This window comes from Phocoena phocoena, chromosome 3 (genome assembly GCF_963924675.1).
Source record: "Phocoena phocoena chromosome 3, mPhoPho1.1, whole genome shotgun sequence".
Lineage (NCBI taxonomy): Eukaryota > Metazoa > Chordata > Mammalia > Artiodactyla > Phocoenidae > Phocoena > Phocoena phocoena.
In genome coordinates, this window is record NC_089221.1 from 43,327,556 (window position 1) to 43,344,874 (window position 17,319).

At 36.5% G+C, this 17,319-nt stretch overlaps 1 protein-coding gene and 1 pseudogene across 9 annotated transcripts in view; one reads left to right on the forward strand and one right to left on the reverse strand.

Moving 5' to 3' along the window:
• The window catches only part of DDX4 (DEAD-box helicase 4), a 70,160-nt gene extending 53,975 nt beyond the window's left edge, over positions 1-16,185 (forward strand). For 7 of the 9 annotated variants that reach the window (XM_065875541.1, XM_065875540.1, XM_065875546.1 and 4 more), the window contains 5 exons: positions 4,928-5,073; positions 10,155-10,254; positions 11,416-11,686; positions 15,087-15,197; positions 15,862-16,185. In XM_065875541.1, the coding sequence (XP_065731613.1) occupies positions 4,928-5,073; positions 10,155-10,254; positions 11,416-11,686; positions 15,087-15,197; positions 15,862-15,948 (715 nt within the window). In that variant the 3' untranslated portion in view covers positions 15,949-16,185. The remainder of the gene's footprint in view (positions 1-4,927; positions 5,074-10,154; positions 10,255-11,415; positions 11,687-15,086; positions 15,198-15,861) is intronic. The other 2 variants (XM_065875545.1, XM_065875542.1) reach the window with 1 other exon arrangement.
• LOC136121636 (inorganic pyrophosphatase pseudogene) lies at positions 151-1,020 on the reverse strand (annotated as a pseudogene).
• Positions 16,186-17,319: the final 1,134 nt, after the last annotated feature.

Below are 17,319 nucleotides of genomic sequence, written 5' to 3' on the forward strand. Positions count from 1 at the left end.
AAGATGCTTTTAGATGGATAACAGTATGGATATATTGCATTGGTCACAGCAGCATTTGATTGATTAGTTCTATAAATTTAAAGCTTTGCATCTAATGCTTTCAGACGAATAGGATGCAGCAATATCAACTTGTATTCCAGAGAAATTTCCTTAATTTTTCTGGTGATGGAACCACTTATCCCCGTCTGTTGGTATTGTGCAGGCAGATTCACATGGTGGTGGTAAAGCATCCACAATGGCTTTGGCAGCATCAGTATCACACTGGAAGGGGCTCTCAAACACTGTGGTATTCATGCAACTGATTCCTTTTCCATCAGTTTTCTAAGTCACTAATGCTCTCCAGTAGTCATGAGTGCTTTTAATAATATCAATTGCAAAGTCCTTATCTTTAAATTCTGCATTGAAAGCAAACTGGTTCTCAGGTTTTCCATCAGGAACCTTGTGCCTTCTAAACCAGTCCTCAGTAGCTTCCAGGTAGCCAGGTTTCAGCCGCTTGACATCATTAATATCATTATAATTGGCTGCATCAGGATCATCCACATTAATGGCAATGACTTTCCAGTCAGTTTCCCCTTCATCGATCATAGCCAGTATGCCCAGAACTTTCACCCTGATTATTTACCCTCTTGCACATACCTTGCTTCCAGTTTCACACACATCAATTGGATCATTGTCACCACAGCAGCCGGTGTGTTCACAATTGTGTCCTGGGTCTTCCCAAGTCTGAGGGATGGCACCATAGTTCCAGATACATCCTTTATAAGGGAACAAATTTGCAACATAGCGGAGTTTTCCTTTTTTCACATCTTGTTTAATTGGGTTTAAAGGATCCTTTGTAGCAATCTCCATTTTTGCATTCGACCAGCGTGGTACTTCGACCACCATGTGGAACACATCCTTATCTGCATAAATTGGAATATCATGAAATGGAGATATATATTGTCCTTTTTCATTTTTGAGGAAGACTCAGTACTCGAGGGTGAAGGGTGTGGTGTGATCCTTGCTGCTGAAGCCGCTCATGATGCTGGAGACCAGCCGCCGCTGCTGCTGCTGCTACAAAGCCACTCTATTTTTTTTTTTAATTTTAATTTTTGTTTTTTGGCTGTGTTGGGTCTTCGTTGCTACACGTGGGGCTTTCTCTAGTTGTGGCGAGTGGGGCTACTCTTTGTTGTGGTGTGCGGGCTTCTCATTGTGGTGACCTCTCTTGTTGTGGAGCACGGGCTCTAGGTGCGCGGGCTCAGTAGTTGAAGCATGCAGGCTCTAGAGCACAGGCTCTGTAGTTGTGGTGCACTGACTTAGTTGCTCCACAGCATGTGGGATCTTCCTGGACCAGGGGTTGAACCTGTATGCCCTGCATTGGCAGGCAGATTCTTAACCACTGTGCCACCAGGGAAGTCCCATCTATTTTTTTAATTTACCCTGAAATAGGGAAGTGTTTGGCCAGATATTGGCCAGCCCAAATGACTAATGTATACTACCGTCAGTCAGTAGTATTTGTTGAGGACTTTTTATGAGCCATATTTGATTATAAGCCCTGGGGCTATATGATAAATAGGATAGAGTTCCTGACCTTGAGTTGTTTATATTCTTGAGTTCTTGATGACTTCTCAGTTGCTTTACTGTCTGCATTTAAATGTTACAAGTTGCCTATTATTCTGTCTAAAGTCCACTTTTTTCATTCTACATATTCACTGAACCATTGAAGCATCCATTTCCTTGGCTTGCACTTGTACCTGTTTACTCTCCCAAACTTAATACCTGTATCTTTTTTGATTGAAGTATAGTTGGTTTACAATATTATATTAGTTTTAAGTGCTCAGTGTAGTAATTTAGTATTTTTGTAGAATATATTCCATACAAAGTTATTAGAAAATATGAAGTATATTCCTTGTACTGCACATTACATTTTTGTAACTTATTTATTTTATATCTAGTAGTTTGTAACTCTTAATCCTCTTCGCCTCCTTTACTCCTCTCTCAGCCCCCTCCCTTCTGGTGACCACTGGTTTGTTCTCAGTATCTGTGAGTCTATTCCTGTTTTGTTATATTTGTTCCTTTCTTTTATTTTTAGATTCCACGTATAAGTGAAAACATACAGTGTTTGTCATTCTCTGACTTATTTCACTAAGCATAATAATCTCCAGGTCCATCCATGTTGTTGCAAATGGCAAAATTTCATTCTTTTTTATGGCTTAGTAATATTCCATTGCATATACGTATACCCCACATCTTCTTTATCCATTCATCTGTTGATGGAAACCTAGGTTTTCATGTCTTGGCTATTGTAAATGATGCTGCTGTGAACATTGGGGTGCACATATCTTTTCAAATTAGTGTTTTTATTTTCTTTGGATATATACCCAGGAGTGGAATTGCTCCATACGATAGTTCTATTTTTAATTTTTTGAAAAACTTCCATACTGTTTTCTATAGTGGCTGTACCAATTTACATTCCCACCAGCAGTACACAAGGGTTCCCTTTTCTCCACATCTTGCCAACCCTTGTTATTTCTTGTCTTTTTGATAATAGCCATTCTGACAGGTGTGAGGTGGTATCTCATTGTGGTTTTGATTTGCATTTCCCTGATGATTAGTGATATTGAGCATCTTTTCATGTGCCAGGTGGCCATCTGTATGTCTTCTTTGGAAAACTGTCTATTCAGGTCCTCTGCCCAGTTTTAAAAATTGGATTGTTTGTCTTGTACTGTGAAGGAAACCATGAAGAAACACAAAAAGAAAATGTACTGGTTGGGAGAAGATAATTGCAGATGATATGTTCCATAAGGGATTAATATCCAAAATATGTAAAGATCTTCTACAACTTAATATCAAAAACAAACAACCCAATTATTACTTGTATGCTTAATCTCTCTCCTCAGCTCCAGACTTTTAGATTTAACTCTTTAGGATTGTTTTTCCTCTTAGATGAATTAACCGGTAACTCATGTTCATCAAGTTCAAAATTGAACCTATTCTTCAGCTCCCTCTTTCCTTTCCAGTTTTCCTTATTGGCATTGTGGTCTTTGGCAGCCAGAGTTCTTTGAATCATGTTGATTCCTCCCTCATAGTCCTTTAATTCTGCCCTTCAAAAGTGTTCAACTTGGCAGTTATCTCTAAAATATTTCAAATTCATTAGTTTCTTTATTTCCCACCTTATTTTAGGTCCTTTTCAGTTTCCCTCTGCTCATTGGTAGTAGCTTTCTTTCTAACCTGTCTCCCTGCCTGTAGTTTCATTTTTATGCTGGTAAAAATTCCAAAACAAAGTCTGATCTTTATAGCCATTTATTTAAGATAAACCCTCCCATGTCTTTCCATCTCCACAGACTAACCAACTTTCAAATTCTTTTACACAAGACAACTTCTGCCTCATTTACCACTTTTTTACCTGGACCGATGTATTTCTGGCTTATTTAGACTATTTCCTATCAGCCACACAAGCCAAATTCTGTTTCTCCTCATTATTTATCTTGTGTCTTCTTATGCATTGAGTGCCTTTCCCTAGTCATCATTTTTTCACATTCTTGCTTGCTGCTTCCTTAGATCGAGCTTCAAACTTGAAGACTCTTTAACAGACATCATTTCATCCATTTCCTGCCAGTCTTGTGAAAGAATCCTGTATCTTGTGAAAGAAACTATTTAAAACACTTTTCATGTTTCTTGGAATGTAGTTAGGTTCAATAGATATTAACTATTGTAACACTGGATTATTATAGTAAATCATTAAATAATTAAAATACGTAAATATTAACCTATATAAATATTTTAGATTATAGTAATTATTTTTTAATACAATTATATTTATGCTACCTGATATGAGCACCTCAGAGGCAGAGACCATCACATTCATCTTTATACACGCAGTGCCTTGTACCATGTATGCCTGACACGAGGCACTCAGAATATGTTTTCATGAGTGTAAAGGATGATTGACAATTAAGACTTGCAGATGATATCAAGGTTTGAGAGGGTTCTTGTCTCTAGAGGTAGTATATCAACAGTGTTTTTCTTTTATGGTAAGAGAGCAGATGAAGAGAGAGAAGCAGCAGTGATTTATTAAGATTATGGATTTACTGAGTTTGAACTATTTTCTTGATATGCTAGGAGGTGGCTAGAAAGTAAGGGACTGCTACATAGGAGAGTATATACATGACTGCTACATGACCTTCCCTTTTTTTCCTTCCAGACTTGCTCTGTAATTGGCAATTCCTCTTCTCCCTACTCCATGTTCCTGGGTGATCTAGAGCAGGGCTTCTTAATTGTATGCTGTCAGTGAGTTGTGTGTGTGTCAAGATGCTGATACCCCCAACCTTTGGGGTGAGCCTCCACAACTTGGTGTGGCCCTGGCCCCTAGTCTCTTCACATCATCTCATTTTTTTGCCCAGTTATGCTGTACAAATATTATCATTTTCTATGTTTGTCATGTTACAAAAAGCACTGACTTAAGATCTGGTTTGCTTCTAATACTTCATTTGAATTATACTAATTTGACAACTAATATTTTCAGGAAACAACTTCTAGAAATAACATACATGAAAGCAATGAATGAAAAACAGAATTTCTGTTGTAGGGTTACATTTTAATTTTTAATAAAAAAATTCCTGCTTGTAGTCTGATACTTAGCATACTTTTTTTTATTGTTATATACACGTTTTATATAGTTTTGTATGGTGAGCACATCCACTTGAAATTACTTATCCATAATTTGACACAGACTTTTTCACTAGTAGTTGTTAAGTATTTTGCAAAATCTTAACATTTAATACTGATATTTGAAAGTAGTACTGGATGATGTAAGTATCCACCTTCTCTTATTATAGCTGTTATAATCTGGCTTATTAATATTGAGGTAACACTTGCAGGAATCCAGTGAATATTATGAGTATTAATGGAAGAGGATAAGTTAAGTAATACTCTCTTGTCTTTCAAGGTTGGCTGGGGAGTTTTTAAAGTCGGATTATTTGTTTGTTGCTGTTGGACAAGTGGGTGGAGCATGTAGAGATGTTCAGCAGACCATTCTCCAAGTTGGCCAGTACTCAAAAAGAGAAAAACTTGTCGAAATTCTACGAAACATAGGTACCTTACATTGATATAATTATCTTTTGTTATGATTTTGATTTTTACAAAAATGACTTCTGGAAATGACTTTAAACATTATTTGGCATAAGTTAAATAAATAAGTTTTCACTGTTTCCTCTTTCTCTAAAGCTCTTTTTTTTATGATTCGATATTTTGGGTAAGTGATGTAGCAGTATAATCCTTTCTTCTCCATAAATGTTAAAAATAGGAAGAATTTGAGACTTTGTTTGAACAGTGTTTGACAAAAAACTATTCCAGCAGAAATACATATTTTCTTGTTTTAGAAAATAGAAAGGAAGAGTAACATATCTACATCAAGCTCTGTTTACTCCACTAAAAGTGAAATCTTTGTTGTATTTCTACTTCCCAGTTTCTGCTCTCTAAGGCTTCCTGTATTCATAGTTCAAAGAATTTTGGAGATAGAAGGGACTTTAAAGATCTAGTTCTGTTCCTTCACAATGTTGCTGAGAAATCTATCTCTTTCCCCTCAAAAAAATTTTTTTTTCAATAGATAGTTGTATTTCTTTGATTGAGATAGCTTTAGTTTGTGCCTTGAAATAAAATTTTCTAATATGGCCTTTTTTTTTTTTTTTTTTTTTTACTTTGCATGGAAATGTCATGCCATATATCCTAGTATTTTACATATTTTTGTTCATATAATTACCTCTTTTTCTAATTGTTAACTTAAATCTGCTAGCTTTCCTCTTCTGCCTTTAAAGTGTGTAGGTTTCATTATTTCCTAGTAGTATATACCATCTGTCTTTTTCATAATTTTAAATGAACAGGTGTCAAAGATTTTGTTGAGCTCATTAATTACAAAGGGAGCTAGTAAGATGTTACAGCCAATTCTAAGGAGAATTCAAAGAACACATTTATGTTTATTTATTTATATTTTTTTGGCTGTGTTGGGTCTTAGTTGAGGCATGCAGGATCTTTCATTGTGGCACGTGAGCTTCTCTTTAGCGTGCGGGTCTTTTCTTCTCTAGTTGTGGCGTGCGAGCTCCAGAGCACATGGGCTCTGTAGTTTGCGGCATGTGGGCTCTCTCGTTGAGGCACATGGGCTCGGTAGTTGTGGTGCGCAGGCTTAGTTGCCCCACGGCATATGGGCTCTCAGTTCCCCGACCAGGGATCGAACCTGTGTCCCCTGCATTGGAAGGCGGATTCTTTACCACTGGACCACCAGGGAAGTCCCCAAAGAACACATTTATGTGTAGGATATCAGGAAAGCTAAGATGGATTTACAAATAGATGCAAAAGTGGTCAGCATCCACAAAGCAATAATCAATTACATTTGAGGGAAAATTTTCATTTGTATTTTTATTGATAAGAATCATTTGCATTGCTCTCAGTTGCAATAGAGGTATAAAAAAATAAAGACAGTAAAAGACACAGACAACCCTTAAGGGTTTGCTCATCAGTGATCATCTTTGCTCTTTTCTTGAAAAACAAACACACATATGGTTTATATTTCTTGGTCACTGTTACTCCAAGTGTAGTCTCAACCACTTATGTTAATTACTTTAACTGTAGTAACTTCTATTTCAGAGAGTAAACTAGAGGCAGGGATGGACAGTTGAGAGATGTCATACACAAACATTGTAGCTGACTACCAGAGCTCATGAACTTTCTATACCACACATATATCTTTCTACACCACACATATTCTTTTACACTTAAAGTAGCAAAATTGAGTAGGTTCATTTTTTTTTTTTTTTTTTTTTTTTTTTTTTTGCGGTATGCGGGCCTCTCACTGTTGCGGCCTCTCCTGTTGCGGAGCACAGGCTCCGGACGCGCAGGCTCAGCGGCCACGGCTCACGGGCCTAGCCGCTCCGCGGCATGTGGGATCTTCCTGGACCGGGGCATGAACCTGCGTCCCCTGCATCAGCAGGCGGACTCTCAACCACTGTGCCACCAGGGAAGCCCGAGTAGGTTCATTAATATGACTCAAAGATATTGCCTCTCTATAGTATATGAAAAATAACAAGCAAAAGGATATAAACTTATGTTTAGTAATTAATGTTTGAGAATTCAATCCTATATTCAGTGATTATTGAGTTAATTAACTCAATATAGTCTACTATTTTAAGTTATCTAAAGCCAAAGATCTTGGAAATTATCTTTCAGATGACAGTATACAAAACGGTAGATAGTGTTGAATAGTCAGTTTAGTTGAACACAGATTTACATTTTCATACACTTAAACAAAACATTATGGAGAATGTTAGTTATTTTGACTGGCAAATCTCTATACATTAAGAAAAACCCAAGTAAAATAAGATACATGTTTGTTTTCTACTTAACACTGATAAATTCGAGAAAATACATTTGTATTTTTAAAACCAAGTAAGTTAGTCTTGTTTACCAAAGATTTCACTTAATTATGGGAACTTGGAATCTTAAAATATTTCTGCTTTAGCTCCTATAGGAAGAATTTTTTTAAGTTTAATATAGTTAAAGTATTATGAGTCAATTTCTTTATTTTCCAGGAATTTTAGGAGTATTTATCTCTGTAAATTCTCTAATTTATCTCTGTAAACCAATCAGAATTGAGCTCCTTTAAGAGACTTTATAATTTGTTAATACTCTCCATAGAGTATTAACATAATGCTTATACATAGTGGTGGGTAAAGCCCTTTCTGAATTATAAGTACATGAAGAGCTTATAGCTTCATTTCTACCACTTCAGCCACAGGTAAAGAGTAAACACAGAAATACAAAAAAATTGCAATCTAACTACCAAAGCTAGAATTCTTTTTAGATTCTTAATTGATTTTAGTTCACAATGGACTAATAGTCAAAAAAGGCTAACAAGATGAATTGTCTATTATTTTTCACGCAACAAAATATGTAACTATAATTCATTAATCCATTTACAAAGATCACCAGATAGTCTGCTTATAAAACTAAATTTGCATTATTGCTGCCACCAATGGGGTATAGCTTATTGTCTGAAGGAGAAAAAATACCAAATCAGTAGAGGAAAAAAACTAGAGAAGTGTCAGGGGAGTTAAATTTTTTATTACCATTTGGGATTCACAGTGGGAACCAAGAAAAGATGAAATCGAGGCTTTAAGCTGCATAGTAGTATTAGGTAACTGACTATCAAATTTATCAGTTTTGGCATTGGGCATCTTGTTGGATTGAAAGGTAATTTTTGATAAAACATAAAATCATTACTCTCTGATAAATAAAATGACTATGTCTCAAGGATATAACTCATTTATTACTGTAAGAATCAGTTGCTCTATTGATTTCCTACCTGGTTGTCTAATAGATATCTGTGATTTACTGATAATTAAATATCACCTCTAAACCTTCCTTTCTTACAGTCCTCCTATCTCACTTAGTGTTTGTTCCATTCTTCCAGTTGCTCAGACAGAAAATCTGAGGAATCCTTGAATTCTTTCTCCAGTGTGCACATCTGATCTGTTAGCAAAATCCTCTTGTTTCTATCTAGCATCAAAGTATATCAGAACCGGGCTTCCCTGGTGGCGCAGTGGTTGAGAGTCTGCCTGCCGATGCAGGGGACGCGGGTTCATGCCCCGGTCCGGGAAGATCCCACATGCCGCGGAGCGGCTAGGCCCGTGAGCCGTGGCCGCTGAGCCTGCGCGTCCGGAGCCTGTGCTCCGCAACGGGAGAGGCCACAACAGTGAGAGGCCCGCGTACCGCAAAAATAAAATAAAATAAAAAGTATATCAGAACCCATCAGCTGCTCAGTTAAAACAAAGATCAGATCTTTCCACTTCTCTTCTCCAAACCCAGTGGCTTCCCTTCTCAAAGTAAAGATCTTTCAATGGTTTTCAAGGCCCTTCATTCATGATATGGCCTCCATTACCCCTCTGTCTTCAAATCCTACTGCTCTCCCTTGCTCACCTATTCCAGGCACACTTTGCTTGTTACTATTCCCCACACATAGCAGACATGGTTCTGCCTCATTGCCTTTGTTCTTGATGTTCCCTCTGCCTAGAACATAAAAACCTCATGGGGACCTCTTTTCTGTTTTGTTTTGTTTTTTTTTTCTTTGAGCACACCAAGAACACCCATACCTTAGATCCGATCCTTTATATTTGTTCTTACCCTCTGGCTTGTAATACTGTTTCCTCGGGTATCTGAATAGTTCACTTATTTTAGTAATATCTCTACTCAGATGTCATCTAATTAGAGAGGGTACATCAGTCCACTTGGGCCCTTTATTCTGATTTTTTTTCTTTTTTAGACTTAATGCATAATATTTGTTATTTGCCTCCCCACAGTGAGTGCAGGGGCTTTGTTTTATTGCTGTGTTTTCAACACCTAGAATAGTTACTGGCATCTACTAGGCACTAAATATTTGTTGAATAAATGAAGCCAGCTCATAGGAAGATGGGGGAGTGGGATTATGAAATGTAATACCTTCTTACTTTAAGGCTATAAATATCTTTCCTGTCTAACATTTTATAGAAAAGTTCCTTGTGTGGAAATGTCTCTGGCTCATGCTTGAATTTCAGCCAATTAAGTACTTATAAAATAACAAGTAAATATTCTTTAATGCGTTAAGGCCCTGGGATAATTTTCTGTATATATAAGATACTTTGGGGATTAAGGGGTTTGAATTAAGAGATAATGTTGGAACATGGAATATTGTAGAGTTTGTCAGCCCTGGGTTGGATGCCATTATTATGAATACCTCTGGTAGTCAAGGTAGAATAAAAGATTCTATGATCTTGGGAAGTAAAGAACAAAGGCATTTATTTATAGAGAGGGAAATGAAGGGCCTGAGACAAATTTGTGGAACTGTTAAGAGTTGGCAGGTAGATATCATTTATCTTTCCCTAAGTCTCTACTTCTTGGTTGGCTTAGGAAGGCAAAGGGCAAGCTGATTTTTTTTTTTTAGTCCTAAAGTAGGAAAAAGTCCTTGTCTCTCTATCTTTGACATTCATCCATTCAGGAAATATTTGAGTTACTATTACCTATTAGGCCTCAGTCTAGGTGCTAGGAATACAGTGGTGGATGAGACAGTTTCCTACTCACCCTACCCTTTTCTTTTCTTTTCCTAATTTTGTAGTTTGAATGTTAATCATTGTTTCATTGTCTTGTAGGAGATGAAAGAACTATGGTCTTTGTTGAAACCAAGAAAAAAGCAGATTTTATTGCCACTTTTCTTTGTCAAGAAAAAATATCAACAACAAGTATTCATGGGTGAGTAGATTGATATGATTTCCTAGTAAGGAGGTAACTATGTTTGTCATTTGTTAAGAAATGTCAGTATATTTAGTATAAAATCCTAGAATTAAGATCTCAAGATCTAAACTGTTATTCTTCATCTTCATTTTAAGTTTTTATAAGAACCAAGTGGCGGGGATGGGCGAGTTAAAGGTGTGTCTTAGACTTCTTATTATGAGGATTGGTAACTTCTCAAGACATCTATTTAAAAGGCTCTTTGATAGTTAGAGCTAGGTGTTTCTTCAGCTGAATCTAATCTTTCTGATTAATCAGTGAATATATAGAATTCGGAGATTATGCTCTTTAAAAAGCAGCAATTTTTTTTTCTTTTTTTACTGCTCAATCGACAGTACTGTATTATTCTCCATCTGAAAAAAAAATCACTCAATTAAATAAGAAAAGTTTCAAGACAAACTTTAAAAGGCACTCAACAACTATGTGGAATTGGCTTTGCCTCTGCAGGTTGTTTGGGTACATCCTTAATATGACAAAACTTGTCACACTCTTCCACGTTCTTAAATGTTGGTAAAGGGGCTAGACTAGAAAATGACATTCATAGTTGCCAAAATCTTTCTCATACATCAGGGCATGCCAACGACCCCACTTCTTCTCAGGTAAGAGCACCACCTCCATCTTGGTCCTCTTTCGGGGGCTGGACTCCACCTCTCTCTCTGCCATGTTGAGCCCCGCTTCGAACCACTACGGCTCCCAGCGCTGTGGTGGTGGAACCTCTCGGGCCCCCGGCCCCCACCCACACTCAAAAAGCAGCAGTTTTTGAGGTGGCATTCTGATCAAGTAGTATATTTTTTGTCAGGACTAGAAAGAGATTATTAATAGGTAAGGTTTGATGTTTGTCATATTTGAGTTTGTATCTTGGCTCTGTGTATTAGCTGTCACCTTACCTCATCTGCAAATGGGGTTAATTGTCCTAACCTCAAAGTATTATTATGAGAATCAAATTAAATTATGACTTGAAAGGAATTAGTATAATACTTGGTATGTACGAAGTAGACATTAATGTTAAATGTTGCTATTTTTTACTGTTATTAAAAAGAAATTTATGTGTTGAACTTCAATGTTTCTTTTAAATAATTTTCTTAAGTGCTGTCCTAATACATACTTTTATCTTCTTTCAAGTGATCGAGAACAGAGAGAGAGAGAACAAGCCCTTGGAGATTTCCGCTGTGGAAAGTGCCTAGCTCTTGTTGCTACTTCAGTAGCTGCCCGAGGGCTGGATATTGAAAATGTTCAGCATGTTATCAATTTTGATCTCCCTTCTACCATTGATGAATATGTTCATCGAATTGGGCGTACTGGTCGTTGTGGAAATACTGGCAGAGCTATTTCCTTTTTTGATCCTGAATCAGATGGCCATTTAGCACAGCCTCTAGTGAAAGTACTGTCAGATGTAAGTTTTTAAGTTCTTTAAAAAATGTTATTTATTTATGGCTGTGTTGGGTCTGTGTTTCTGTGCGAGGGCTTTCTCTAGTTGCGGCAAGTGGGGGACATTCTTCATCGCGGTGCACGGGCCTCTCACTATCATGGCCTCTCTTGTTGCGGAGCACAGGCTCCAGACGTGCAGGCTCAGTACTTGTGGCTCACGGACCTAGTTGCTCCGCGGCATGCGGGATCTTCCCAGACCAGGGCTCAAAACCTTGTCCCCTGCATTGGCAGGCAGATTCTCAACCACTGCGCCACAAGGGAAGCCCCAGTTTTTAATTTTTAAAACTGAATGACAATCTGGAAGAAATGGACAAATTCTTAGAAATGCACAACCTGCCAAGACTGAATCAGGAAGAAATAGAAAATATGAACAGACCAATCACAAGCACTGAAATTGAAACTGTGATTAAAAATCTTCCAACAAACAAAAGCCCAGGACCAGATGGCTTCACAGGTGAATTCTATCAAACGTTCAGAGAAGAGCTAACACCTATCCTTCTCGAACTCTTCCAAAATATAGCAGAGGGAGGAACACTCCCAAAATCCTTCTACGAGGCCACCATCACCTTGATACCAAAACCAGACAAGGATGTCACAAAGAAAGAAAACTACAGGCCAATATCACTGATGAACATAGATGCAAAAATCCTCAAAAAAATACTAGCAAACAGAATCCAACAGCACATTAAAAGGATCATACATCATGATCAAGTGGGGTTTATTCCAGGAATGCAAGGATTCTTCAATATATGCAAATCTATCAATGTGATAAACCATATTAACAAATTGAAGGAGAAAAACCATATGATCATCTCAACAGATGCAGAGAAAGCTTTTGACAAAATTCAACACCCATTTATGATAAAAACCCTCCAGAAAGTAGGCATAGAGGGAACTTTCCTCAACATAATAAAGGCCATATATGACAAGCCCACAGCAAACATCATCCTCAATGGTGAAAAACTGAAAGCATTTCCACTAAGATCAGGAACAAGACAAGATTGCCCACTCTCACCACTCTTATTCAACATAGTTTTGGAAGTTTTAGCCACAGCAATCAGAGAAGAAAAGGAAATAAAAGGAATCCAAATGGGAAAAGAAGAAGTAAAGCTGTCACTGTTTGCAGATGACATGATACTATACATAGAGAATCCTAAAGATGCTACCAGAAAACTACTAGAGCTAATCAATGAATTTGGTAAAGTAGCAGGATACAAAATTAATGCTCAGAAATCTCTGGCATTCCTATATACTAATGATGAAAAATCTGAAAGTGAAATCAAGAAAACACTCCCATTTACCATTGCAACAAAAAGAATAAAATATCTAGGAATAAACCTACCTAAGGAGACGAAAGACCTGTATGCAGAAACTTATAAGACACTGATGAAAGAAATTAAAGATGATACAAATAGATGGAGAGAGATACCATGTTCTTGGATGGGAAGAATCAACATTGTGAAAATGACTCTACTACCCAAAGCAATCTACAGATTCAATGCAATCCCTATCAAACTACCACTGGCATTTTTCACAGAACTAGAACAAAAAATTTCGCAATTTGTATGGAAACACAAAAGACTCCGAATAGCCAAAGCAATCTTGAGAACGAAAAAAGGAGCTGGAGGAATCAGGTTCCCTGACTTCAGATTATACTACAAAGCAACAGTAACCAAGACAGTACAATACTGGCACAAAAACAGAAAGATAGATCAGTGGAACAGGATAGAAAGCCCAGAGATAAACCCACGCACATATGGACACCTTATCTTTGATAAAGGAGGCAGGAATGTACAGTGGAGAAAGGACAGCCTCTTCAATAAATGGTGCTGGGAAAACTGGACAGGTACATGTAAAAGTATGAGTTTAGATCACTCCCTAACACCATACACAAAAATAAGCTCAAAATGGATTAAAGACCTAAGTGTAAGGCCAGACACTATCAAACTCTTAGAGGAAAACATAGGCAGAACACTCTATGACATAAATCACAGCAAGATCCTTTCGGACCCACCTCCTAGAGTAATGGAAATAAAAACAAAAATAAACAAATGGGACCTAATGAAACTTCAAAGCTTTTGCACAGCAAAGGAAACCATAATCAAGACCAAAAGACAACCCTCAGAATGGGAGAAAACATTTGCAAATGAAACAACTGACAAAGGATTAATCTCCAAAATTTACAAGCAGCTCATGCAGCTCAATAACAAAAAAACAAACAACCCCATCCAAAAATGGGCAGAAGACCTAAATAGACATTTCTCCAAAGAAGATATACAGAATGCCAACAAACACATGAAAGAATGCTCAACATCATTAATCATTAGAGAAATGCAAATCAAAACTACAATGAGATATCATCTCACACCAGTCAGAATGGCCATCATCAAAAAATCTAGAAACAATAAATGCTGGAGAGGGTGTGGAGAAAAGGGGACACTCTTGCACTGCTGGTGGGAATGTGAATTGGTTCAGCCACTATGGAGAACAGTATGGAGGTTCCTTAAAAACCTACAAATAGAATTACCATATGACCCAGCAATCCCACTACTGGGCATATACCCTGAGAAAACCAAAATTCAAAAAGAGTCATGTACCAAAATGTTCATTGCAGCCCTATTTACAATAGCTCGGAGATGGAAACAACCTAAGCGCCCATCATCGGATGAATGGATAAAGAAGATGTGGCACATATACACAATGGAATATTACTCAGCCTTAAAAAGAAATGAAATTGAGCTATTTGTAATGAGATGGATAGACCTAGAGTCTGTCATACAGAGTGAAGTAAGTCAGAAAGAAAAAGACGAATACCGTATGCTAACACATATATATGGAATTTAAGGGAAAAAAATGTCATGAAGAACCTAGAGGTAAGACAGGAATAAAGACGCAGACCTACTGGAGAACGGACTTGAGGATATGGGGAGGGGGATGGGTGAGTTTTGACAGGGTGAGAGAGAGTCATGGGCATATACACACTAACAAACGTAGTAAGGTAGATAGCTAGGGGGAAGCAGCCGCAAGGCACAGGGATATTAGATATTAGCTCGGTGCTTTGTGACAGCCTGGAGGGGTGGGATGGGGAGAGTGGGAGGGAGGGAGACGCAAGAGGGAAGACATATGGGAACATATGTATATGTATAGCTGATTCACTTTGTTATAAAGCAGAAACTAACACACCATTGTAAAGCAATTATACCCCAATAAAGATGTTTAAAAAAGAAAAAAACTTAATAGATAGTGTTCTTACCTTGTCATTGAAAGCGGACATTTTATATATATGTATTTTAAGGAAAAGTAAGCTGTGCCAGTCTTTGAGACTTTATGCATGTTGTATATGAAGTTAATTTTTTCTTTTAAAGGCTCAACAGGATGTTCCTGCATGGTTGGAAGAAATGGCCTTTAGTATATATGTTACTGGCTTCAGTGGTAGTACAAGAGGAAATATGTTTGTATCAATTGATACTAGAAAGGTAAGTTGAAGGGAAAAATTTAGAACTTGGCTTTTAGTTATTCTTTGTAAATGTTGTGCTATTGTGAAGTAACTATAACATTCAATAATTTACCTATTCCATTATTTTCATCCCTGGAAAAATAATAGTTCTCTAAAAGTTTTATATACATATTATATAGTTTTGGTCTTAAAGGTGAGTTTGAGATTTATGCTCAGACACCTTCCTTTCCCAATTCTGCTGGCATTTTAAATTCTAATTTGGGATCTTCTGAGATTTTTGTAGGAATTCTTTATTTTTTGAATTCTGACCACATTATTAAGTAAGAAAATAATAGAGGTGTGGTTGCATATCTTTTCTGTTGTCAGTTTATAGGCAACATCATTTTTATACAGAAACAGTGAGCATACTAATCATTAAATATTTATGCTTATTCATTGAAGTGAAGAGCTTTGTTTTTCCACTTGCCAAAACTATTGGCTTAAAGTTTTCTTGAAATCCTCTGTGCATTTAGACTTTCCAGGTTTATACGTACCGTTTTTCAAATGGATTGGAGTCAGTTGGAATGAAATTTTTTATATATTTGGGGAAGACATGGTAGAAAGCTTGAATCTCAGTCTAGGCAGTATAACTTTAAAGCTACATAAAATTAAATGTTTGTTTGTTTGTTTGTTTGTTTTTAAAGAATTACCAGGGCAAGAGCTCTTTGAACACAGCACGGTTTTCTTCTTCACAAGCTCCTAATCCAGTAGATGATGAGTCATGGGATTAAAGCTAAAACAACCTTCAAGTTTGTGGTACAGTTTTGATGCGGAGAAGAAAATAGTTTTGTTTTTTTAATAGAAGTATGAAACCTGACACTCTTGTTTCTCCTGTCTTCTGTTCTTACTCCCACCCTTAAAAAGACATCCTTGCTGACTAGTTATGTGAAATGCTAAAACTTACAACGTTGCAGTTACTGATACAAATGGTGTTAACTGGAAAGATTAAAGCATTCTAAATGTCTTGCTTATTTTTATTGTATTCTTCAGGAGTTTTAGACGTATTTTATGTCTAAATGCCATGTCTTAGTATAGTGTTTATTGATCCTATAACAAACAGGACAAACGATACACTTTTGGTTAAAAATTATTGAGTCCTATTTTTACTTAAAAGGAGCCTTTAAACAGTAGTGAGTCACTGAAATATAATGACATGATTTTCATGACAAATAGACAAGCTTTTAAAAGTAATTTTGATTTTATATCATCAGATACGTGATGAACATAGTTAAATGTTTGCAATGTGAGCTCTGTACTCAATGATACAACTGTTTGTAGTTATACTATATAGACATTCCTTGAAAATAAAGGATGAAACTCTTTTCCCCCTAAGTTTTCCGACAGCACTTTTAATTTTTCTTGTTACAGGTCATAGTTCTCAACTCCTGTCTTTTGAAATTTTATTGAGTCTTGTGAAACCAATGAAGTGAACAAAAAGTCATATAAGTTGAATATAATATACATTAATACACAGATGTAATAATGAATGTCATTCTTTGAACTCAAACTATATCAATAAAAAACACTGCTGTTCACTGTTATAATTTTTTGATATTTTAATATTGAGGGAAAGTACTCTGTTTTTTTCATTTACCATTATATATTTTAAACTTACTATGTCTAGAATGTAAGAAATTCTTAATAAATCATTAAATGAGTGAGCCAAAACATTAGGACATAAAACAAGTGAGATGTAAATATTTAGGGGGACAAAAATAACCAGTTTCAAATGTATGTTTTTATTGCTTAAAATACAGAGCAACATTTCCCCAACATATATGTCTTGTTATAGGAATTTGGTTAATAAATGAAGCATCACATATGAAAAGAGGAGTGGAATATTCAACAGATTCTGTTGGGATAACTAGTTAGATGCCTACCCCATGCCATATTAAAAATAAGCCCTATGTGAATTACATAAAAAATTACAACTACAGAAAAATACAGTTAAATATTAAACCTTTGAATTGGGAATGAGAGTTGACATTAAGCTCAAAGGACAGAAATCATGATGGAAACAACAAACAGATTTGATCACAAAAGAATTAGTTGCTTATGTAAAAGGGTTAAACAGTAGACAAGGAAAAGTATTACTGTGACTA